The following is a 26,350-nucleotide window of genomic DNA, read 5'->3' on the forward strand; positions in this document are numbered from 1 at the left end:
CTTAGCCGGCGATGATGGTTTAGGACCATAAAAGGAAGAGAGGATAAAGAGGAGGAAGACCGAATCCTTACCTTGGCTCCTGTGGCGTCGGCGACCTCATTTTCCAGCGAGCACGACGACAGTTTATTGCGATTTCGAAGGGAGGAAAGATGGAGAAAGAGAGTCGTTGCTCTGTAGTGGAGAGTCGTAGAGGGGAGGGGCTTCCGTTTTATAGAGAAGACCTAGGGTTCCGACAGCCCTAAGTCTCCGATTTGAGCTCAGTGTCGCCAATGCTCACAGAGGGAAAGGAGACTCCCATCGGCAGTCTGCTATTGCTCGTCACATGCAAAGCACACGCAGGAATAGTGATGGACCTAACCTAGTCGGGCCGGTCAAGTGGACTGGGCCCTGGACAGGCTTTCACACTAAGAACAACCCGTGTCAACCAGTTCTCCACTCTTTAGTCAACTTCAAGAGAAATAAAGAGCCTAAGTTCATAACATGTAGGCGATTCTCTGCTCTTTAGTCAACTTCAAGAGAGAAAACAACAAATTTCAATTGCACAATTAGTGTTGGTGTGAAGATCTTGGAAAATTTTGTGGATCTATGGTCCCATAGTGTTATATTTTACTTAGAAGTTTCAATAAATAATTTTGTCCAGAAAAAGCCAGCACCTTAAGGACCGCTTAAGTTGCCCCTAGTTGATTGGGGAAGGGGGGGTGTGGGGAGAGAGAGAGAGAGAAGGTGTACACAATGCTTATTTTGCTGTAAGAAGAAGTTTATGGTCAGTCTGGTGGTTAAAGCCCATATGGAGTTGAGATTGTATTTGCTACAAATAAAAAACAAATCAAAATTAGTATACGAAAGAGATGAATACGAGTTTTTTTCTTTTTGTTGTAAACATGAGAGCAAGTTTTTCAATATCTAGGGAATTGGCAGATTCTATGCCCAATTTATAGTTGAACTGAGAGTGATTAAGGGACAGAAATACCATCTGGACTAGTTTACAGTAGCGAACAGTCATGACACTGAAATTTCTTTCACTTGTAAGATGTGTTGTAGTCTTGAAAGCCCAGATTGTAGTTCAAACAAAACAACAGAGAGAAGCATATGATATCATGTGAGAATAAACAAAGCATATAACATTGTTAATAATGGATTCAATTGTAAAATGAGGTTTATGACTTGTAATGGCCTTCATATATTGCAGTCAGAAAATTAGATTAAAACCTGTTTCTTCCAGTTTTTGTGCATTTATTTTTCCCTACAAATAATTGAAATGCTTCTGGAGATTGTTACTGGAGATAGCATTTACACTGGAATTCATTCATTCCTTACTTCTATTTTCACTTTTTTTTTTTGTAGAGCAATAAATCTTTGATTCTAAAATCTCTAAAGGATTTAGAAAAAACCGAAAAAACAAATTTTCAGCCTAATTCAGTTTTCTTCAATTTTTGTTAAAAAAAAACAGAAAACAGAAGCAATAACAAGCAGGCCCCGAGTTCCTTAATATTGTTTGCCCACAAGAAAAGGAGATTTCGATGTGATTATGGTAAATTAACAATTGGCTTTTGTGTACTGCAAAAGGAGTCCCTGATGTGACTACAGTAGATATTTTGTTTCGTCATTGCTCATAGCTAGAAAGACCTGACAAGGTTTTAGGAATGAAGTTTGTTGATAGACTAGCTAGTATCTCAATGAACGTCCACAAGTCATGTTTCATCTATTAAGTTGAACAAGATCCATGATTTTAACAATTGATATTAGATATGAATAAAAATATTAAGAAATGATTCACTATCAAACATTCTATTTTGCAAAATAACTCAATAATACAATGAACGTACCCTGACGGAGTTTCCCCAATATTTGCAAGGTAACAGCTACCTCAATCATATTTTTCCTGCTATGTCCAAGATCATCACTTATCTCCTTTCCAAATTCAATATTTAGAAAAGAATAGGGACCATACATGCGTCCAGAAAGATATATTCGTGAATGGTTGTTATGAATGACATTTGGAGCATCCAAAATTTTGTTGTCATAAAAGTTGGAATTAGGAAAAATTCTTATGGAGGTATGCATCCTATACTGCATGTTAAGAAGGTGTTTCTTGTGTCCCAATGAACTCAACCTCTCAAATAGACTCCTTCCAAACAGTGCATTCTCAGCAACCTAAGGAAAAGAAATACAGACATAAACTTCTTGAAACATGGAAAACATTATGGTGAAGGGTCAGAAGTTGCAGAAATGTCATAGAATATCTTCAAGAGAGGGAAACAAATATAGGATAATGAATATTTTGTGTGGCTTATGTATAATAAATGTAACGCTGTTCTTTAGTAAACCAGACAATAAAAATAGTTTGAAATAAGAAGGGAATCTGTTGCCTATTAAATGAGGATAGAGGACCTGACCTTGCTTTTTACTGTTGCAGACAATTGACACTCATCACCAATAAGAACAGCATGCCTTATGCCACAGAGTTGTAAGGGAATCAACGATTCACACTCCTTCAACTGGGCAGCCTCATCAATAACTAGCACCTCCAATGGTTTTTTCATCCTCACGTTGTACAATTTGGATGAACTAGAAGTTGTACAGAAAATAATGCAAGCACTTCGCAAACAGAAATCTGTAATGACAGCTTTGGATGAGGTTATGGGAAGATTAAGTGATTCTTCAAGAGTTTTTAAGATTCCACAGCAGTCAGCTCTAGTTTTCCGAAGCCTTGATGTTGTACTGGAATCATTTTTCCCAGAACTAAGCATACCATGAGATACAGATGCTATACCTTTTTCTTCATCAGTAGAAGCAAAGATCTCTTCAAGACTATTGCCAACATATTTCTTGTGGAGAAGTCCTCTGAAAATTTCGATCAATTCAAGAACCATATTCATGTTTGTGGTGTTTGCTTCTGAAATGGAAGTGCTTGGCAGATGCAGATGTAATGTCTTTAAACATTTAGTTAATTCTTTCGAAAAAGTAGCAAACTTTCGTCTAGCAAAATCCTGAAAAGTTATCTCAACAGTATCCTCTTTACTTTCCAAATATGACCGGTACCAAGTAAAACCATCCTTGAGAAAACTTGTCATTGTATTCAGACAATGCTTCCAACCAGTATTTGGTGCAAAACACTCTAAAAGCCTATGCGCACGAAAGTCCAAAAATACGTCTTGAAGAATGCCATCTACACTCATCCGATCTTGATTTCCATACAATATAATATCTCCCAAGGTGCCATCCGACGAGTACTCTTTAACCAATCTTAAAAGACGCAAGGCAATTTCCTTGATAGCAATATTTGTAGGTGCACATGCAAGTGTTCTGCATTTCATTTCTTTCAGAATCCATAGCAAGGCACTAATTGTTTTAGTTTTCCCCGTGCCAGGCGGCCCCCAAATAAGGTTAATGGAATTATTATTCTGACATTCTCTTGCTGAAATACAAGATAATATTGCATTAGTTTGCGATTTGTTGAGCTTCAATGCAGACAAATTGTTCTGTATGTTTCTGTCATGGATGTATCTGGATGCTTCAGACAAAGAGATATCATCACATCTGGTAGCCTGTCAGCAAAAAGAACATCAAACAATGTAAAGAATATGTAACAGCTGAACCGCTCTTATATGCTTCATCAGTTACTGCAGTCCCATTAATGGCTATGCCTAATGCAAGAAAGCAAGCAAATGTCATCAGAACAGGCCATATTGAGAGAAAACACAACAAGATTTTGTATTAATATCCGAAAGCTGATAGATGATTCTCATGATTGTTTTCATTGCCATCAGTGGATACTGTTTTTTGCCCTGGCACAACAGTCTTCAAAAGAAATATTTAAGCCACACAAGCATCTGATGGCCAATAAAAACATAAAAATACAATAAAGTAACCAAAAAATAAACAAGCTATAACATTGATAACATGTTCATACCGATGGATCAAAATTGAAAATCTTCTTGACAAGGTTCAGATTTCGAAGAACAGACAACTTAAAGTCCAGTGCCTTCCAAATATGACGGTATGTTGTGATGTTTAACAAGTAAACAGCACAAAATGGACTTCTTTTCTCGTTCTGTTTTCTATATTCTGAAACTTCTATGCTGCTTGATGCTCTAATTACAAACGTATTAGGTGGTAGGTCATCGTATTTTCCACCCCTAATAATTAAGGCAATACGATATGATTTCCCATTTCCAGTAAGATCAGAAACGTGAACAGGTCTCCTATCTGACAAGACAAATATATCACCCTTGTTTGGAATGTAGTTTCTATTGACACCAGGAGATGGAACATTTGCAGGAGCATCACCAACGATAATCTGATATGTACATTGCTTATGTCTCTTAGTACTGTCAAGTGACAATATTTTGACAGAAGGTACTTGGGATAAAGCTTCCAAGCTAGAATACATGTCGGCACGTATTTCTTCAATCAAAGGAAAAGTGTATGAACTCAAGTAGTTCTTCAAAGAAGTGAATGTACTGGGTATCTTCACCACCTGTATATATCCACAAGTAGCAGAACTCAGAAGAGTAACTAGACAACATATATAAAAATTTTAACAGTATTAAAGATTGCTATTAAAATTTTTAACAGTACATTGTACATGTTTCACATCCTTGATTGTCTGTAACAACATTGATTTTATGCGAATCACCTATTTGAATGAATAAGTTATGGAAGGAAATTGTACACAGTAATGGAACTTCAAAAAAAAGATATAGAGAAACAATTCCAAATAAAATCCTACAACATAATCAAATCTTAGATAAAAGAAAACGTATCATAATATTCAATTTATGTGAAAATCAGCATCAGAAGAGATTAGGTCTAATTACGTACATTACTAAGAATAGTTTTTGTTTATACTTTTCCATTAAAACAACCATCCAGTAGGGATTAGTGTAATATTAAGAATAATTTCAGTTAACCATCACTTGATTTCTGTACAGTGGACTTCTATGAAACATGTTAACTTGGAAGTTACTTCCAGAAAGCAATCATACTTCTGGTGCACTGCAATTCTGCTCATCAATTAAAATTTTCAAAATTTGGCTTGAAATTAAGAGCATTCTTACATTGAAGTGTTTATATACTCGTGCACTTGGGTTCTAGTGCAGTTGATAGAAAGGCTTGATGTACCATCAGAATAATTAATTCAAGTATTTTTGTATTTTTCAAAATAACAGGCCCAAAATCAAAAATAAACTGCCTACATCATATTGCAGACAAATGAAAAGTACCACAAGATGCTTTGAAATTAAACTTGAAAAGAAATTCGTCGATGGCAATGATGTGGTTCTTCCACTGTTAAGGCAAGCAGCTGAGAGTATTAGATAAGAGCACAAAAGGGCTCTCTAATCTCATATGTTACTACAAATACAATTTGGATACTGATGCAGATACACCCCAAAAATAAAACCACCACTGTTGTAGAATAGGCACATTGTTGTCATACATAATACTCGATTACTGTCACTATAACATTATATGCTGAAAACCAAGGAAACACCTACACTAGCTATTTTTTGATGTAAAAGTTTGATGAAAGTTTTGTGCCATCACCTGTATTATCCTTATAACATGTCCATTAGAAAATGTCTTGGCAATTCTATGGAAGCTTCAAGGAAAAGAAAGTACCAGATTGCAAACATATCTTGTTAAATCTAGGAAAACTGACAAGTTGAGGATACACCACAGAATGAAGAAATAACTAAACAAAGAAGAAAAGACATACCAGAATGTACTTTCAGGCATATAATGCCACCCCCTCGCGCCCCAAAAAAACAAAAGAAGAAGAAGAAGAAGACATACACTCCTATGCATGGAAATAAAAAAAAATGAATTCCGAATTTCATAATAGGCAAAACAAAGAGATTTTCTGGGGTAAAAAAGAAAAATTGAAAACATTAAATTGTTAGCAATTTGTGGAAAAGGCCAAGTCATGGGGTGCATAAAAAGTTAGACTATAGTAAATTAATGAGTTTGTAAAAAGACTTTAGTAATATTACTAATAGACCATGACTCTATATGTAAGTATAATTGAGTGTGAATCATCCCAGCTTTGGCAACTTTGCATGAGACAAAATTTTGCTCGACAGCATTCCAAGCTATGAGAAATAAATAAACTTACAAATATGATAGAAGAATCACCCATAAAATCATCAATGATTTGTGTGGAGTGATTGAGTAAACCCCTAATTGATTTTGATGAGCTCAAAGCATTTGAGTATGTTTTATGTTGTTCTAATGAATTCAATCTAGTGTTTCAGGTAAATCTTTGTGAATTTCTGTCTAAGTACCTCGGGTTTTGGTTCAAGATATTTTGGTTAAGTATTGAACTCTATTTGAACCAAAGTCTGAATCACGAGTCGACTCCTGAACCTTGCGAGTCGACTCCTGCACACTTTGAGTTTCTGGCACAAGCTCGAGTCGACTCCGGGACTCTCCGAGTCGACTCCGACTGAGAACAGACAGAAAGACAGAACGATGATTTTTGGACCCTGTTAACGAGTCGACTCCAAAAGGTTGCGAGTCGACTCCGATGCTTGGCGAGTCGACTCCAGATGGTCCCGAGTCGACTCCAAAGGGTAACAGACAGAAAGACAGAACAATGAATTTTAGACCCTATTACCGAGTCGACTTCAGAAAGTTGCGAGTCGACTCCGATGCTTGGCGAGTCGACTCCCAGTTTGTCCGAGTCGACTCCCAGAGGAAAGCAGCCTGAAAGGCAGAGACTCAGTTTCGGAGACCCTGTGAACGAGTCGACTCCAAGTGTTTCAGAGTCGACCCCCAAGTTAGCCGAGTCGACTCCAACAAGGCCCGAGTCGACTCCGAGGCAGATCAGTTCAAAAGACAGAGAATAAGTTTTTGCGGTCTCTGAGAACGAGACGTCTCCTGAAGATCTCGAGTCGCCTCTCAAGTCAGCCGAGTCGACTCCAAGTAAACCCGAGTCGACTCAAGGAAGAAAAACAGAAAGTTGGATTTCTGAAACCCTGAGAACGAGCCGACCCCTAAGTGTCCGAGTCGTCTCCAGCTATTGGCGAGTCGACTCCAGTTTGGTCCGAGTCGACTCCAGGACGAGGCATGCACTTTAATTCAAATCTGGAACAGCGGGCGAGTCGTCTCCAGTAAAGCGCGAGTCAACTCCAGTAACAGCCGAGTCGACTCCAGATCGCACGAGTCGACTCCGATCCCAACGGATACATTGTCAAGATGTGCAGACGGAACAGAACGGCTCCAAATCACTCTCTAACGGCTAGTTTTCGAAAGGAACCATTTAAATAGCCTGAGTGAACAGTAGTAGACAACAAGAGAGCTAATCCATTTGAGCATTAAAGCATTTCAACCACCAAGAGCTTCAAAAGAGTGAATCCAAGAAAAAGAAGGAAGAAGTGCATTCAACTCAACCAAAAAGTGCTTCCTTTGCATTCAAGGCTCTACTACTGTCCTCCATCCTTCGGCACATTCAAGAGGAGACTCAGAAATCGAGAAGCCCCCACTTCTTCATCTAAAATCTGTTTGAGGGCTTCTAACTCAACTTTGTTTATATTGTCTCACACTTGCTTTTTAGAAGCTTTCTTGAGAACTTTTAAACTCTTGTTTTTCCTACTTGATTCAATCAGGGGATTGAATCAAGGGTTGTAAGGTTTGTTGGTGAGCCAAAGATAAAACCAACGGTGTAAGGTTGTGATTGGTGAACCGGAAAAAACCAACTGGGTTTGATTGAACCCGGGAAAACAATCGAGTGGTTATAGTCGGTGAGCCTGTCAAAACCAACCGAGTTCGTTGTTACCTCGTGAAAACAACAAGTTAGGTTGTGAGCTTGTAAAACAACCGGCTGTAATCCTAGGAATTATAGTGAACTCCCAAGTGCGGCTTGGGGAGTGGACGTAGGAGTGAGAGTTGGCTCCGAACCACTATAAATCTTTCTGTGTTTGTATTGCATCTTGTCTCTCTCACTCTCTTTACTCATTGCATCTAGTGATCTAACTAATTCTCTGGGAATATATTTAGTTAATCACTAACCTTATTTTTAATTGATCAATATTTAATTAAAACCCCATTCACCCCCCCCCCCCCCCCCCCCCCTCCTTGGGTTGTCTCCTTGGGCAACAATTTGCTAAGCCAACATGAATGAGAAAATAGATAGATAGATAGATAGATATGATATAACTTGAAACGAGCTAATGGTTCATAGGATAACTGTCGTAGAAAAGTAAGAAGGAATGTGGAAAAGCAGGCTTTAGGCAAGAGCACATTATTGAGATCATCTCTAAAGGTAAATCTGCAATAATAATCAAATGGGAGTAAATTAATTGGTTTTGCTGGAAGAAGGGGCTGGAACAGAGGAATTCCATCTCCTCTTGACCCTTCATTTCAGCTTCAAACGTTCTTCAGTCTATTAAAAATAGCATTTAACAAAGATTTGGGTCATGTAATTCCTTCAAAGCAGGTATGAAATTCTAAGTATGAGAATGACATGCCATTATCTTGCAGATGATTTAAGCCCATTAATCTAACTTGAAGTTGGTTGCATCTTTTATTTGTTTCCAGTTTTCACAAAATAGTTCGAACTTTGAAGTCAACACGCAAGTCAATGAATTATAAAATCCACAACCTTATGATCGCTTGTTAACTTCAAACAAAATCCCATTCTCAGATAACTTTGCCACTGGTTCCCGATTGATAGCTTCAACAAATGTCCAGTAGATGGCATTTTCGACAAATATTTATATATATATACACTCCTTAATTACATTTACATTGTCATGGTTCTTAATATACAAGTGAAATGGCATTTCTGTGCTTAGTGTTAAGCATGAAAAGAGTAACGAGGAATACATGAGAATAGATTATTCCCCCTGAAAACTAACCATTGTGACTCCAGCAGCGCTAGTAAACCAGCTGGGATCGAAACAGAACTGGACCGGAAGCAGCTCAGAAATGGAAGGGAGGGTCATATTATGAGTGGAACGGGAGATGTTGTTCGATATTTATTTTATAGAGGAAGTTACACCAAAGGAAACATATAAAACAAGATTAATCACAGACTCATAACAATAATATAATTCTAGAGTCATAAAATAAAAGAACAAAATACGTGAGAGAGACCTCGTCTTTGAAGAGATCTTGGTTGAAGACGTCTTCGAGAGACCAAGAGAAGATTAGTTTCGCAAGATCTCCTTCCCGTTTCTCACCCTTCGCCATGCCTTCCCCTTCTACTACCAACTCCTCTTTAAGTTATGGCGATAACAATGGGGTGTGGTTATTATTTATTCTGAGGATCGTGGTATATATCTTTCGCACGAAAGGAAACGGATTCCCTCGAGCCCGGGGACCGTTGGATTATTCACTAATCGCTTTCAGATCTGTGCAGTGGATGATCCAACGGTCTCGGAGCTCCAGGGAAGGATTATCTTTCTTTGGCGCGAAGGATACAACCATGATCTGGTAGTGTGAACGGACGCTTGTGCGCAATGGGAATTATAGAAGCTTATGTGCGACGGCTGGAAAATTGGACCACAAGTCGGAAAAAGAATAGCCGGCTACATTATTATTATTATTATTATTATTATTATTTTGGTACAATGGTACTTTATGCTAGCCTAGCATGAACGCTACCCTCAGCATCAAAAAAAATAAGACGGCATAAAGATAAGGGGGCAGAATCGGACTCAGTCCATAGAACCTCTCCCGAATGGTGAGCAGCATAGGAGGCGACCCAGTCTGCAATCCTGTTCGCCTCCCAAAACATATTGGTAACCTGAATCGAACGGCAGACTACCACTAGCCTGTAGATATCCCTGAGTATAGGGTGGTCGTCTCCCTGGCGCTCGACATCACAAATCCACTCGGTCACCATAGTAGAGTCTCCCTCCAGAATTGGGCAGTCTGCCCCAAGGCTCCACCTCGCATAGGTGACTCCTTCTCATGTTGCCTTAAGTTCGGCTCTAATAGCCGTCATATCACAGGTGTGTCTTCCGCCTGCCGCCACAAGTCTGGAGTCATGATCCCAGATCACAAACCCAGTCCCTCCTTTATCTCCTCCTGCTGAGGCATTACCGTCAAAGTTCACCTTGAGGTGGCCAGTGGGTGGGGGTTCCCAAGAGACAAGAGTCACTCAGGACACTGTAGCAGCGAAGTGGGAACCCCAGATGTCCCTAGCCAGCTCCGGTCAATGATCTCAGTCGCGTGATGAATGGCCGTGTCCACCACGACGTTCGGAGGGGTTCTCCGATCCTCAAAGATGTGAGCATTCCAATCCAGCCAAATATGATATGCTATATAAACGCAGAAGATGCCTCTCTCCACGGTACCCGGTGAGCCTACCAATAGCCTCAAGTTGTCCAAAAGATCCTCCGCCGACTCCACATCCCGCAGAAAGAAAATGGGCGCCTGCTGTCAGGCTTTCGTAGCCCGAAAACATCCAAGCAGAGCATGGCTGATAATCTCCTTTGAGTCCATGCACTCCTCGTACATCGAGGTGACCCTGACTCTCCTGCTCGCCAAAACACCCTAAGTTGGTGGACACCCTAAGCCACCTTTCATAAGAATAGGGCCACTCAGGGGAGCACCTGCATCCTCCATATCTATCTGCCACTCAGGGGAGCCGACTACTTTTTGGAGCACTTCTTCGGAACACGAACAAGCTGTGTATATATTTTTTGCCATATAACTAAGAAAGAAATTCTCCTGCATCCATGGGACTTTACTCTAAAATTCACTGTTTCCTCTTATTTCCTTAAGGACCAAGGAAAGCAAAAGAAAAGTCAAGCAGAAGTGGCAATGCTTTTGGAGAAAGGACTTGACCAACACACAAATATCGTCCTGCGATGGTTTTAATAAAGCCAATAATATACCTGATCGGCTCCCTTAGTCGCTCCATCATGCAATCCTACGGATCTGGTCCTAACTCAATGGCAATTTATGGAGCCCACCCCAACACTTTTGGTCTTCCTTTTACTTTTGTTTAGCCTTAATGCATCATGCACATCATCACCTACATCCCATCCCATAGGAAAAATTATTGCATCCACTTCATTTAAGTATTTTGATGTATTGAATTAGAAGAAATAGCATTTACTGTCTCTAGTTGTGTCCTAGCTTGTCTAAGAGCTAGATTTGCTTCAATTGCTTTTCTCTTACCCTCAGCTCTACTCAAGTTAGCTTCAGCTATTTCAATGTTTGCTGAGCTTCTTACGAATCATTGTCAGTACTCATCTCTACGTCATTTCTTAAAATGGTGATATCATTATTATCTATTCTAGTGAAATCACCTATCAGAGCCACCTTAATCATTGGTCGTTGAGGCGTATTCTCAAAAGATCTACATCTACAACCATGGCAATAGGGGCGTGGTTTGGTAATACGGCAATTTGGCCACTATTAGTAGATAAAATAATTTATTTCACTTCTAAATTCCAAATAATTCGATTACAAATTGGTACACAAAGATTTAAGGTCATTTCTTCAATTTGCTCTCTTCTAAGTTCGCATGCACGACTACACTGGTGCACACCATCAACGATATGATATGATATATATTGTGAAAATTTAATCAATCCTCTATAATCAACGAAAAGATGAAGCCACAAAGGGGTGCTCTATAATTTACCCTTTAATCAATCCATGATTGCATACAAACCCATAGGATGAGTTATTCTTTTTCTCATGCATGCATGTGTATGGGATCAATCTTCCTCAAGGGAAAGCTGGTCAAAGCGGCTAGAAATCTCTCCTAAATAGAGTAGAGCTTTGGTTGTAATGGTTTTGGTGAGGAAAGATACTTATTTGTTTATATTAATCCATGCTTGCATACAGGACACTAAGGTCAATGCTGAAAGAACATGTCAGTTGCTAATAGGACGGAACATAAACTAATTATTTTGGATTGTCAAAATTCTGGACATGTTACATAGCATAGATCAGGGGCGATGATCAGGGGCGCGGTTGCAGCTGAGGGGCTCTTCAATTGGCGAAAATTTAACTTGATCGCAGCAGCTCAGTGGACCTGAACTTGGCAACTCTGAAAAAGATTTGGTGGGCCTGATGACAGTGATCCGTTTGCATAGAAGAAAGGGACCTGCAGGTTGTGAGCCTGATGGGGTTTGGGCCAAATGGAATGAAAGCTTGTTGTGATGGCAAGATGAAGGAAAAGAGCTTATTGGGCCCGTGAATTGAAGATATCACGCGGGCCTGTTGGACCTCTTGGCGGGAAAGGTGGCGGGTTGGCCTTCGGGCTTGTTGGGCCCGAAAGGAAGGAGTGTGGGAGGTCGTGTGAAGTCGGCCCGTGGAGGAAGGATGGGGCGTTTAGATGTGTTGGGTTCGAGGGCCTGTTGTCGGGTTGGGTTTTGGGGCTGGTGGGTGAACAAGGAGCGGGAGATGTGAAGGGGGGGGGGGGAAGAAGGCGGCGCCGGCAGGGTGAAGCGACGCTCTGCCGGGCTCCGGTGGGCTTCGGTGGGGTCAAAGAGGGGGGGGGGGGGGGGGGTGTTGGAGGCGGTAGAGCTCGGGGAAGGAGAAGGGGGGGCCGACGGCGAAGGGGAGAAGGGTTTTGTGCGGCGGAAGCGGAAGATGAAGGGGAAGCTACGGCGGAGTTCGAAGGCTATGATGCGGCGCAGGCGGAGGCGGATCGGCACGAGCGGAGGCGGCGGTGTTGCTAGGCCGAGAAAACGGCGGTGAAGGCGGAGATCGGCGAGGGGAGGTAGCGGTGGAGGCGACGGCAGCGGGCGGGGCGGCGCCGCGGGCGATCGCGGAGGGTAAGCGGGAGACGGCGAGGCGGAAGCGGTGACAGGCGGCGCGGCGCTACGAGTCCGGTGATGACGGTGAAGGAGGGGAAGGCCGCGGGAAAAGAAAGAAGATGAACATGTACACTTTTTTTCTTTTTTTTTCTTTTTTTTCTTTTTTTTCTTTTTTTTCCACTCAGATCCGGTTGGATTCGAGTTATCGGGCGCGACCTGTTCCGATAACCCGTTACGGATCCATCACATGCAGGTCACGTGACACTCTTTTTTCTCTTTTATTTATTTATTTATTTTTTGGGCGGAGCCAGGCTAGCGGGTTAACGTGTTTGGAGCTTACCCGTTAGTGCAGTCAGTCTTCAACCACCGACGGACTCGACAGATCATGGTCTTCATGGCGGCGGTTGTGTGATAGGTAGAGGATCCGGCTGCGGCCCATGGCCTGTGGCGACTGGAGCAATCGGTCGTGGGCTTCCGACGGCTGGCGTTTCTTCCGACAACAGCGAGGCACGGCGAAGCCACCGTGGGGTGCGACGTTCTCCGGCGGCGACCCAGAGCACGACGGCATGTGGCGGCGGGGCGCTCGAGGGCGTGCGGCGCTCGGACAAGGAGAGGGAAAGGGGTGGATCGGAAGATGCGCTGGGACGAGGAGAGGGGAAGGAGCCAGGTGTGCGGTGAATCGATGAAGGGATCTTCTGTTTTTTCTTTTGTGAAGCCTGATGAAACGGGTGTGAGGTGTGGGCCGGATGAAAGAAGACGGGACTGGGAGATAAGAAAGAGGAGGAGGACCTGGGGCTTTGGTAATAGAGGCAAAGCCTGGCCTACTCTGATACCAAAGTTGATGCAGAACAATGCAGAGAAGAGAGAGAGGAGGAGGAAGAAGAGGAAGGGAGGAGAGGCGGAGGAAGAACCAGGCTTCGTACCTGCCCTGAATGTGGCTTCACACCAGGGTTTCAAAGAAAGAAGGAGGCTAATTCATTCAATCAATCATCAAACTTAAACAAGTGTATGGACATATATATATAGGGTCACAAAATGACAAATAGACCCCTACAAAGAAAATAATCCCAAAAAGCCCTAAAATAACAATATGCAAACAAGCTCCTAAAATAAAACAAAATTAACATAAAATCAATCCAAAATAAAGTCAAGCTGGCTGGACCCTGTGAACTGGCTGGACCCTGTGGCGATCGTAGACTCGAGCGCTGGCTGATCTGGCACTGGTGTCCACACCAACTATGCCCCAACCTTCCGCCAGAGTTCTAACATCGTTAATGGCGAGCGAGAAATTACTAATTTATTCTTTTATTTTAAAATCCATTTCGAGGGAAAAACTGCCCAACACCCTACTAATCCAGTAATCCCTAATCCATACCTACCATCTTTTTTTCCTCCATTTCGGCCGCGCATTAGAGCTACCCCTCGCCTTCCTCCTCCCTTCCGGTCGGGTGTCCGATGCATGACCATCTCAGCCCGACTAAGCCCTCCTCCAACATCTTCGTTCATTCTCATTTCCTCCTGCTATCTAGCTATGCAGCCCAAGAGGGGGGTGAATTGGGCTTTTCGAAAACTTAAAAGTAATGTATCTGGATTAAAAGCTTGACAGATGAATATTAATATTAGCAAATGAGTAATAAGTAAATATGCACAAATTAATGCAAGCAAATCAAATGCAAACACACAAAATTTATAGTGATTCAGTGCCAACCCTGCACCTACATCTGCTTCCCAAGACTTTCTTTTTGAAAATTTCACTATAATCTTTCTAGAATTATAGTTTGATTGTTTTACACGGACTCACAATGAATCTAGTTGGTTTTTATAGGCAATCAACCAAAACCTAGACTGATTATTTTACTCGGGCTCACAAACAACCCAATTTATTTTTCCAAACAAATAACCAAAATCTATACCGAGCCTAACTCAGGCTTAACACTATCCAATTTAAGATTTGGATAAACCTTTTTTCAAATTTCAATTTCTGAAACTTGGTACGATAGAGTATAGAAAGAATTAAGTGCACGTATAATAAAATACAACCTTAAACAATAAACACAAAGAAATAAATGTAGCTTGACTTTGTTAGTTGGCTTTGATTGATCTTGAATGCACTTCACCAATTCTCAGCTATAGAAGATGTGATCGTTCATCTCACTATAAATGCTCTTAAATAATTTTCTCTTTGAAGCTCTCTTCCTTTTTCTTTCTCTTTCTTGCTCTAGTAAATTTTTCTTTGTACTACTTGAGCTCATCTTATCCTTTGGTGTTCCGATGCATTTATACCATTTGGAAGAGGCTGGAACAGACTCCTAGCTTTTAGACAGGTAAAAGAGCTGTTGTGAGATAAAAATAGTCGTTCTGACTCATAGAAGAACCAATCGTTACTGTGGATAGGCGTAGAGGGGTCGACTCAACATCTTTTGAGGTCGACTCATGATCTCTAAGAGTCAACTTGTGATCTTCAGAGGTCGACTCGAGCATGTTTCTACTTTTACTGCACTCTGTCTTTCTTCTATGTATCCTGTGGAGTCGACTCTCTAAGTGTAGGGGTCGACTCGTCTAGTGACAGAAGTCGATTTATTGTTTTCTGAAGTCGACTCTTTAATGAACTAAGTTTTACTATTCTCTATCTTTCCATTGTAGTCGTTCAGGGACTCATTATTTTTTGGGGTGACTCTTGTTTGATTAGAGTCGGCTCGTGACTCCTATGGGTTGACTCGCCAATGCGATGAATTTTTTAGCTCTTTGTCTTTTCTCTTAGGCATTCAGGGGTTGACTCGCTTGTCTCTGGGGTTGACTCTTGTTAGACTAGAATCGACTCGTAAACTTTATGGGTCAACTCGCCAATGCGATGTATTTCATGGCTTTCTATCTATCATCTGAGATTGTTCTGGGGTCGACTCGCGATCTGCTAGAGTCGGCTTGTGAATGTGTATTAATTAACGATAGTGTGTTAGGGTCGACTCGTAGCAAACTTAGTGTCGACTTTTGAAGTAGCTCAAGATGAAATTTTCTGTACCTACATATGAGCTTCCTAGGATTGTTTTCATGGCTTTTTTGGAGTTGTGCTTCTTGATATAGAGCTTCAAATAGATGATTTTCATTTGAGAGTTTTCTTTTTTACTTCCTGAAATCAATCAATTAAAACCAAGGCAATAGTAATTATCATGTTACTCAATTATTTTATATCATCAAAATCAACCTTTTAGGGTCAACATTCTTCCATTTTTTAATGATGACAAAATCTTTGAGTTCCAAAAGAGAGTGATATAAATCAGTAATAATATTTTTTAGAACTGAGTGTAAATTTAGAGAGGAGATATAAGCAGGAATAACATCTGATTTTATATTTCCAAAATTCTACAGTGATAATATCCTTTTAAATTGAGTTTATATTTGCTTGATACCATTCACTCTCTATACTTAATTGATTGAATTTACTTTTATCATAAGGTTTATAAGTAATTCTCCCCCTTTTTGATGTACAAATATAACTTTTAAAAGAGAATTTCAAATTAACATTTTCATAGATTTTATATTAACTTGCTTAGTTTTCTTACCTCCATAGCAGTTTATATGCTATACTTATAGCTTTGTTATTGATGCCATTTTTTCATTCTTGTATATCTATTCTTTTTTTGCTTAAACTTTTCTCACCCTTTTTACTTTTCTTTTGATCTTATTTTGAACTTTTTTGCTTTTTTTCTCTCCCTTTTTGTCGTTATCAATAAGGAGGGAACTTAAGAGATGATCATTTCACAAGATAAATAAGGAGAAATACTTGAACATTCAAACTGAAATATTCGTTCATTAAATAGAATTACAATATTGAAGCATATAAAATAGATAATCAAGCACATGCCACAAAAACAGATAAACACATGTCATTTCAACTTAAACTGTAGATATTCATTAAGTAACTAAGTTCAAGTACAAGTATAATTCATTAAATCTGTAGGTATGGTGTGTAGGAGTTAGTTTTAAATCAAAACTTAGGAATCTATACAAAATGAGAAGGAAAGGAAGGTTCCTAAGCTCTAGATTCATTTGAAGAGGTGGAAGAAGATGAGGAAGATAGCGAGCCACGATAAGGACGATAGATGGTGGATCTTTAGGCCCTAAACTCTGGTGGAGGACGAGGTGGACGAGAATGACTAGGTTGATGGGCTTGACTAGGTCTCGGCTTCTGGTAGAAGCGATCGATCATCTCAATAAAAATAGAGGCTGAAGTAGTAAGAGATTCTGTCAATCACCTTGATTCATCTCAAACTTCTTTGAGCATCTCTAGAATCTGTTCATTGATCCTCTGAGCACTTGCAGTGAATTCGCTGATCTCTCTTTTCATAGATGCCTGCAAGTGTCTAGTCTCCCCCTCAATCTCTGCAATGCTCCTATACTAACTAGTCACCAAAAATTGTATGTAAGAGACTTCATGCCTCAACTCAGCAATCATCTAGGTCAATAAAGAAACATAAGGCTCCAATCTCTGATCTGTAGGAAGAGTGCCATATGGTGACTTAGGAGCTTGTTGTCTCCTGACCAATAAAACCAGAAGTCATCAGTTCGGCAAGCATTTGCTTAATAATGGACTTCATTTGCTCCTCATCGATTCTGATAGTGTGGCTCGAGCTGCTCTCTAGATGTGGAAGTTGAAAATCGAAAGATGCCATGAAGTCCTCACCTCTAAGCTCCGTAGCTGAATGCATCTTCATGGGTGCAGGTGGCTCAATGTGCTCATCAATATGGGCTACAGGCTCACTAGGTCCAACCTCTGCAGCCTTATCACTTCTGTGCTCATTATGTCTCCCAGCACCACCACATCGCACCTAATGACCATCAATCTTGTAATAACCCATTCGATGCAGAGATCGGTCATTGTAGGCATCGGTGTGCAGTAGTACTCTCCAGGTTTTCTCGTCAAGTACTACACCATGTTCCTTAAACACCAAGGTCAGAATCATGCCATAAGGTAGAGATACCTTCGACCAGCTTGTTGCCCTGTGTATGTGGCGGAACATAAGTGAAGGCAGATTCAAAAGACTCATCCTGAGCACATGAAACATCACCAAAATATCTCTCTCTGAGACAAAGTCAAATCTTTCCATCTTAGGGAAGAAAATTCGGCTGATCATGTAATGAAGAAGTCTCATTTCCATGGAGACTTGGCTCACACTGACTTCTTTCATCTTATTTACTTTTTCCAAAATGAGTTGCAGTCCTATCTGATGCTCTTCAAGATAGTCATCTGATGGTCCAACAATCGATATGTGAAAGATTCTTTCCAAACTTAATATATCTACCAGAATACGAGTCTTTGACTATGGACTCCAAGCTCCCAACCCCACTTTACATTTCTCTAAAACTCTCTTACTAGGTTGGGGTACATAGGAACATCTAGAGAGCACATAAACTCCCAACCCATCTACTTTAGCTTGCTTCCAATCAAGAAACCCTCTCGTTCCAAAAATTTGAAATCAATATTCTGATCAATAGTTACTATTCTTGTAGAGAGGGGTACTGGACTTGTAACAGCTTAAGGAGGACCTGTTTCTTCAGTCTGTGGGGGCACTCGTCCATCCTAGCTTTGGTTCTTCTTTTTGACGGTACTAGAGTTTCCGTTCTCTTCATCCGTTAAGCAATTTGCTTCTTGAGAGCCATTGAGAGACCAATCCACCCGAAAGGAAAGAAATTTAGGTCGAGGATGAAATGATTTTGGAGGAGACGAGGGTAGAGCAGAGTTTCAAACGGAATAAAGGAGAGACAAAATGAAACATAATTGAGATGGTTCGGATATAACATCCATCTCCCGACATAGGGGTCGGCTCGAACTCACTTGCAAATTGGCTTCTAAGTGGTGTGGTCATCCCCTCAATTTCTAAAAGTCAACTCGTCCATAGCTAGCAGAATTTCAAGTTAACTCTCGAGTCGACTCGAAGCTCTCTCTTACTCCAAGAGGTCAGCTCCTCATGATCTAGAGTTGACTCCTTAGATTAAGAGTCGGCTCACACAGAAAAAAAATTCATGATTTTCAATAGAATGCAATCGAAATAGAATTAAAGATAATTAGAAGTTTAACAAATAGATATTAACAAAAAGGATTAATTCATCTCTAATCAAACAAAATTTGTTTACACTAAGAGGTTTTGTAAAAATATCAGCTAGTTATTTTTCAGAACAAACAAAGTCAATTATTACATCATTAATTTGCAAATGACCTCTTATGAAATGATGCCTTATTTCAATGTGCTTAGTTTTTGAGTGCTAAAGTAATTTTTCTGTTAAATTAATAGCACTTGTATTATCACATCTTATGGGTATTTTATTAAGTTTTATGCCATAATCTTCAAGTTGTTGCTTAATCCATAAGATTTGAACACAACAACTTGTGGTTGCTATATATTCAGCCTCAACTGTAGATAAAACATTGTATTTTGTGTCTTGCTAAACCATGAGATTAAATTAACTCTTAAGAATTGACAAGTTTCATCAGTACTTTTTCTATCAATTTTACAACCAACAAAATCTATATTTTAATACCCAATTAGGTTGATTGAAGATTATTTAGAGCATCATAAACCTAGATCTTGTATTTCATTTAAGTATCTTAATATTCTTTTGACTGCAGTTAAGTGTGATTCTTTGGGGTCAGATTGATATCTAGCACATAAGCAAATACTAAATATGATATCAAGTCTACTAGCAGTAAAATATAACAAAGAACCTATCATGCCTTTATAAATTTTTAAATCAATGCTTTTACCTTGCTCATCTTTGTCTAATTTACAAAAGGAGCTCATAGGGGTACCGATGAGCTTTGCTTTCTCCATGTCAAATTTCTTAAAGATTTTTTCTGTATACTTGCTTAGGCTAATGAAGATTCCATCTCTTGTTTGCTTGATTTGGTGTCCAAAGAAGAAGATGAGTTCACCAATCATGCTTATCTCGAATTCTTCCTACATGAGCTTAGCAAAATCTTGATATAAAACTTCATTAGTTGCGCCAAATATAATATCACCAACATATATTTGTACAATTAGGGTATCATTAACTTTTCCTTTTATAAAAAGAGTTTTATCCATATTTTCTCTTGAAAAATTATTTTCAAATAGAAATTTGCTTAATTTTTCATATTAAGCTCTAGAAGCTTGCTTTAAACCATGTAGTGCCTTATTTAATTTGAAGACATGATTTGAAAATTTATGATTTTCAATCTAGGTGGTTGTTCTATATAAACTTTCTTAGCAATAAAATCATTTAGAAAGGCACTTTTAACAACCATTTGAAATGGTTTGAAATTCATGTAACAAGCAAATACAAGTAATAATCTGATAGCTTCTAGTCTTGCTATAGGAGCAAAAGTTTTATCAAAATCAATGCTTTCTTCTTGGTTATATCTTTTAACAATAAGTCTAACTTTATTTCTTACGACATTTTTATTTTTATTTAGTTTGTTTCTATATACCCATTTTGTTCATTTTACTGAATAATTCTTGGGTCTACTTACAAGTTCACAAACATTATTTCTTTCAATTCTTCTTGCATGGCAATTAACCAATTACGATCTTGTTCGGCTCAACACTATCTAATTCAAGGTTTGGATGAATCTTTCTCCAAGTTTCAATCCTCGAAACTTGTTACAACAGAGTATAGAAAGAATTAAGTGTAAGCACAATAAAGTATAGCTCCTAAATAATAAATACAAAGACATATATGGAGCTTGACTCTATTGGTTGTCTTTGATTGATCTTAAATGCACTTCACCAACTCTCAGTTGTAGAAGATATAATTATTTAGCTTACTATGAATGCTCTTGAATGATTTTTACTTTGAAGCTTTCTTTCTTTTTCTTTCTCTTTCTTGCTCTAGTAAATTTTTCTTTGTAATGCTTGAGCTCATCTTATCCTTTGGTGTTCTCATATATTTATACCATTTGAAAGAGGCTGAAACACACTCCTAGCTTTTAAACAAGCAAAAGAGCTGTTATGAGATAAAAATAGCCATTCTGACTCACAAAAAAACTAGTGGTTATTGTTGTCAAGCATAGAGGGGTCGACTCGACACCTTCCAAGGTCAACTCGTGATCTCTAAGAGTTAACTCGTGATCTTCAGGGGTCGACTCGAGCTTGCTTCTACTTTTGCGGTGCTCTGTCTTTCTTCTGTGTATATTGTGGAGTCAGCTCTCTCAGTTCGGGGTCAACTCATCTAGTTTCTAGTAATAGGAGTTGACTCGTTTTCTAAAGTCGACTTTTCAACGAACTAAGTTTTACTATTCTTTATCTTTCCACTATGGTCATTCAGAGGTGGACTCATTATGTTCTGGGATTGATTTTTGTTTGATTAGAGTCAGCTCGTAATTCTTATGGGTTGACTCGCCAATGCGATGAATTTTTTAGCTCTTTATCTTTTCTCTATGGCCATTCAAGGGTCGACTCGCTTGTCTTTGGGGTCGACTCATGTCAGACTGAAATCGGCTCGTGAACTTCATGGTTTGACTCGCCAATATGATAAATTCTATAGCTTTCTGTTTATTTTCTGAGACTGTTCTGGGGTCGACTCGTGATCTACTAAAGTCGGCTTGTGAGGGCGTATCAGTCAACGACAGTGTGTAAAGGTTGACTCGTAGCAAACTTAGGGTCGACTCTTGAGATAGCTCAGAATGAAATTTTCTATATCTACATGTAAGCTTCGAAAGGTTATTTTCATAGCCTTTTTGGAGTTATGCTTCTTGATGTAGAGCTTCAGATAGATGATCTTTATTTGAGAGTAACCGAAGGCTTTCTTCTTTGCTTTTTGAAATCAATCAATTAAACTTAAGTCAATAGATTAGTTATCTTTTTACTTAATTATTTTGTATTATCAAAATCTATCTTTTAGGTTCAACACCTCCTCCTCGTCTATTTCAACTCTAGCCCTCTCATTCCCTCCCCACCTCCACCACCACCACCCCCCCGACTATTGTCCTTCTTGCTACCCTCCTTCCACTATTTCCATCCACACGGTCGAGGTGGAAGTCATGCCCTGCTGGTGCTCCGGCATGCTCAAGTCAAAGGCTATACTTGAACCCTCAAATAGGTAAGAGAATTATAGGGTTCTATGCATTTTTACTTGAATATTGCTAAGTGTGCCTTTTAGTTGGTTTGAATATGTGATGCTATAAAAAATTTGTGCCCTACCTTCAAAGTTATTGTTTATTCTTGTTCAAAGGGAGACAGAAAAGCTTTGTCTTCATTGTACTCTTCTAACAAATAAGAACCTGCAAGGACCATAATCCCTGCAACATAATATTATCTCCATCCTCTAGAATGTTAGAGGTCCACAAGGTGGGATTATCCCTCAAAAGTTGCATAATCTAGGTGCTACCTTTTTAAGATTCTTCAATCCATGTGCTGGTAGTTTTAAGTAATATCAAGCTGCAATACTTTGGGGTACTACAAACATGCACAATAAGTTAAACTTCTGGTTGAATAACCCTTACCTTTTAGCTGAATTCATGACTTCATAACCACATGCTGGGGACCACATAATTGTTTATGTTAGACTTTATGGCTTTATCACCATATGACCACATGACCACATGGCTTCCACAGCTATTAACACTATTTTCTATAAATAGAGCATGGTGTTTGAGCTTTTCACTTTTGAAAATCCACCATGGGGCTCCCTTTGTTTCGCCCCCATGATGCAGAATGTGGGTGGTTCTGTCAATTACTACGATAATTGTGACCAAGATGAGCCTAATTGAGATAAAGAATTTGACCAAGGATCTCGACTACCATAAGATTGAATGGTTGTATTATTTAGTCCTTGAGTAGTCAATGGAAGAGGGACTAAGAATACTTAATAGTGATATGGGTATGTTGAAGATGATGGAGGATACAAGAGTTGTGAGCAATATAGCAATACACATAGAACATGGCATGGATGAAATTGATTTGGATCTAGTGGAGGCACCCCCTCCACTTCTATCTACTCAGCAAGATGAAGAAGCAGGACCTGCTCATCATGTTGCACCATAGGTTAGGGCAACAGAGCATTCTACGGAAGAGGAGGGTTTAGTAAATGTAAATATAGATAGGGGAGGAGATGAGGTAGCACATGAATAGGGAAGAAGGTCTAGTAAGAGACCTCTACAAGAAGTACAAGAAGATAGTAGTAGTGGGGCAGTGGTAATGGTAGTGACCTTTTCTTGAGTGACTTCAAGAAAAATGATGAGGACGATGATGACCTCTTTGAGCATTATATTGATGCCTCTGTTACCGAGATAGAGGTCCACAAATAGTAGGGAGGAGAAACTGGAGAACAAAGTAGGCAAGAAACTGGACAGGCAAATGATGTGTTTTTTGGTAGGAAAGTTAAGTTACCTAATAGTGATAAGGTTAGAAGCTTAGGTAGCTTTCAGAAGAATTCGGAGTTCAATGAGAAAATCAACATTGGTAAGCCTATTCAGCTGAAGATTTGCATGTTTGTTGCTTTAGTGCATGTATTTAGGAAGGCACTGAGGTGATATAGGAGGGCTTTGACCATGTTTACAAATACAATGAGAGGGCTAGATTCACCGCAGTGTGCAAGAAAAACTGTAGATGGAGGATCCATGTCTCTCCCCTTTAGAGGGCAGAGACATATCAAATTAAGAAATTTGAGCCTACTCATAATTATGGTAGGCATTTTGAAAACCACAATATAAATTCCAAATGGCTTAGTCAAAAGTACATGGAGGATATCAAATTTGATTCCAATTGAAGTGCTAAAGGATCTGTGGATTGGATCAAAAGAGAAGTCAAAGTACAAATTTCTAAGGCCCATATAGGGCTAAGAAAAAAGCACTTATGGCCATTCATGGGTCACATAGTGAGGAATATGGGGAGCATTGGGAGTACTATGACATCATCAAGAAGACAAACCCGGGTAGCACCATGCTTATGGGAACCTTACCTAGGAAAGCAGACCAGCCCATCTTCCAGAGGCTTTATGTTTGCTTTGATGCATGCAAGAGGGAGTTCTTAAATGGATGTCAACCCATTATAGGCTTGAATGGGTGCCACTTGAAGGGTACCATAAGAGAGCAGCTGCTAGTAGCCGTTGGGAGAGATGGAGAATGATGACATATTTTCTATTGCATGGGCAGTGGTGGAGGCCGAGAACAAGGACAGCTAAGGAGTTGGTTCGTTACGAATTTTTTGGGAGATATAGGGTCGGTGGAGGAGAAAGGATGGACATTTATATCAGATAGGCAGAAGGTGAGGCTTAGTTATTCATTTTTTTATCATATTAGCCACACTAATCATAAAGTGGTAACCTTTGTTTTGGTTTGTTGCATAATATTATTTTTTTATAAGGGTCGGTGGAGACCTTTAAGTCCATCTTGCCCAATGCCGATCATAGATTTTGCATAAAGCATTTACATTTGAACTTTAGAAAGTTGTGGAAGGGCAAGAACTTTAATGATGCAATGTATATGCAGCAACAAGGGATTTCACGACCTCTAAGTTTCAGTCTAAAATGAAAGTTTTGGCTGATTTGGACTCAAAAGTAGCTGAATGGTTGATTAGACAGGATTTATCTTTGGGGTGTAGACATGCATTCAGCCCTAGACCTAGATGTGAGGCTTATTTAGTTGTATGCTTAGCACATTGGCCTTACTAATCTTATTGCAGTAACCTTTATTGCATTATTCTATAAATTTTTTATACGAGTGATATAATTTTAAACAACATTTGTAAATGTTTTGATAGCTACATCATGGAAGCTAGGGACAAGCCTATTATAACTTTAATGCAGATTATAAGAAATCTTCTTATGCAACGCTTCCAGTTTAAGATATAGGCTTTGCATAGGTATGGAGGTCCAATATGTCTTAAAATCCAAAAGAAAGTTAAACTCGCTAAACTGCATGCAATGGACTACCATGTTACTGTTGGTTACCCTGGTGGTCGCATGCATATATTTTTAAATTTTTTTACAGCGGAAGCATGAATTAAACTATTTAATTCCTATGCATGCTAGAGATCATATCTCTACAACAAAAATAGATCCAGAACTTTAAACAATTATCCTAAACAAGTAGGCATGATTCTATGTCTAACATGTAGTCATACAGAATTTCAGCAACCTAGTTGATTTCTAATTTTAATTTTTAATGAGATCAGATCTCATACCTTTTTGCTTTGAGAACTTTGATGATGCCTTGATCACCTTGTATAGCCGCACACGTGTCCGGCCTCTACGGATAGTCCACGCGAAGCTCTAGGAAGATCCACAACTGCAGGGTGCTAGCTCGTACAGAGGTGCTGCAGTGGCTGAACTTTTCTCCCTCGAAGCACTCAATTTTTGATTCTTCTTCGAGAGGATGAAGGATGGAGATGAAGGAGAAGAAGGAGGAGAGAAGGTGGCTGGCTCTCAGAATTTTTTCAGAATTTAGAGCCCTTTCTAACGACCATCTTTTTCAAACCCTAAGTGTGGGGGTCCTTTTATAGCCAAAAGACCTCCCATGCCTCACACCTCTTTTGGCCAACGAATTTGGATGATAAAATTCCCAAAAAATTCTGGTGAATCGGCAGCTAAGAGATGAACAAATTCTATTGTAATCTTGTGCCAAGAATCCCTAAAAATTAGAGGGTTATTGCGCCCCAAACTTCAGCTGCACGTCACCCCGCTTGATGCGTCATGCACTCCCTACAAATTAGGGATTTGATTCCTATCTTTTTAGGAAGATTTGAGGAGCCATATTTTTCTGAAAAATAACCCCACGCCTCCTCTTTCCTCACGCCAAAAATTGGCCAAAAATAAAGAGGATAGGCACCACTGCTTTTAGGGATAACGATGAGGTGTCTTTCTTCTTCAAGAAAGAAAGCTAGGGTCCTAAATTTTAGGAATTCTTCTCCATAATAAATTCTGATTATTTGGACTCTTAATCCTCATCAAATAAGGACTCTTAATTGACTTGAGTCAATCCCAATCCAATTGGGTCAAGTCCGATCAATTAGGTTATGCCCAATCGGCTCGGGTCGAACCCGATCGAATTAGGTCAAACCCTAATTTAGCCCAAATTAAATCTAATTCAATTTGGCTTAATTAAAGTCCAATAATTCAATCAAATTGAATTTATTAGTAATCCAATTACTAATTAACGCTCCAATAATTCAATAATTATTTTAATGCAACTTTTGCTTAGGATAATTTGTCAATCGAATTGACCAAATTATCCCTGAATGATTCTTAATCATCAATCAGCCATTTGATCAACTTAGAAACTTCTATGCGTGTGACCCCATAGGTTCCAACCTAAGCCTGTAGCATAAGAACAACTTTTTGTACTAATCGAAATGACCATCTAGCAATGGTACCCGACGTCCGGATAGGCCGAATGATTGCAAAGCAACATTCAAGAACCCTTGGACTATGGTTACCGTATAATTTATCCCTATGACTCCTAAATGCCAGGATGACTTCAGAGTTCTGTCAACTCTATAATAAGTGCATCCATGATGTGATTCAACTTTAAAAATCCTGTGACTCCTCACAAGGATTACCCTGGCCAAGGTTTTGCTAAATTGAACACAAGGCATTATCTCCTGTTTCCAGGAGGGGTCATTCCATCTTGACTCACAACTGACTACGCAAGTACTTGA

The 26,350-nt window shown here is 39.5% G+C and overlaps 1 protein-coding gene and 1 pseudogene across 10 annotated transcripts in view; one reads left to right on the forward strand and one right to left on the reverse strand.

Moving 5' to 3' along the window:
- Positions 1-9,333, reverse strand: part of LOC103708036 (putative ATP-dependent helicase C29A10.10c) — a 72,255-nt gene extending 62,922 nt beyond the window's left edge. For 4 of the 10 annotated variants that reach the window (XM_088705485.2, XM_088705484.2, XM_089925794.1 and 1 more), the window contains exons 1-4: positions 9,097-9,332; positions 3,914-4,480; positions 2,397-3,548; positions 1,827-2,154 (exon numbers count right to left, since the gene is read on the reverse strand). In XM_088705485.2, coding sequence (XP_088561611.2) covers positions 1,827-2,154; positions 2,397-3,548; positions 3,914-4,480; positions 9,097-9,192 — 2,143 coding nt within the window. In that variant the 5' untranslated portion in view covers positions 9,193-9,332. Of the gene's footprint in view, positions 1-1,826; positions 2,155-2,396; positions 3,549-3,913; positions 4,481-5,719; positions 5,801-8,858; positions 8,907-9,096 lie in introns of those variants that run through there. The other 6 variants (XM_089925791.1, XM_089925795.1, XM_089925792.1 and 3 more) reach the window with 4 other exon arrangements.
- A 14,089-nt stretch (positions 9,334-23,422) lies between these two features.
- On the forward strand, positions 23,423-24,545 carry LOC149752719 (uncharacterized; annotated as a pseudogene).
- The last annotated feature ends 1,805 nt before the right edge of the window (positions 24,546-26,350 follow it).

This window comes from Phoenix dactylifera, chromosome 10 (assembly GCF_051530095.1).
Source record: "Phoenix dactylifera cultivar Ajwa chromosome 10, Ajwa_hap1_PhDact_Kaust_v1.1, whole genome shotgun sequence".
Taxonomy (NCBI): Eukaryota; Viridiplantae; Streptophyta; class Magnoliopsida; order Arecales; family Arecaceae; genus Phoenix; species Phoenix dactylifera.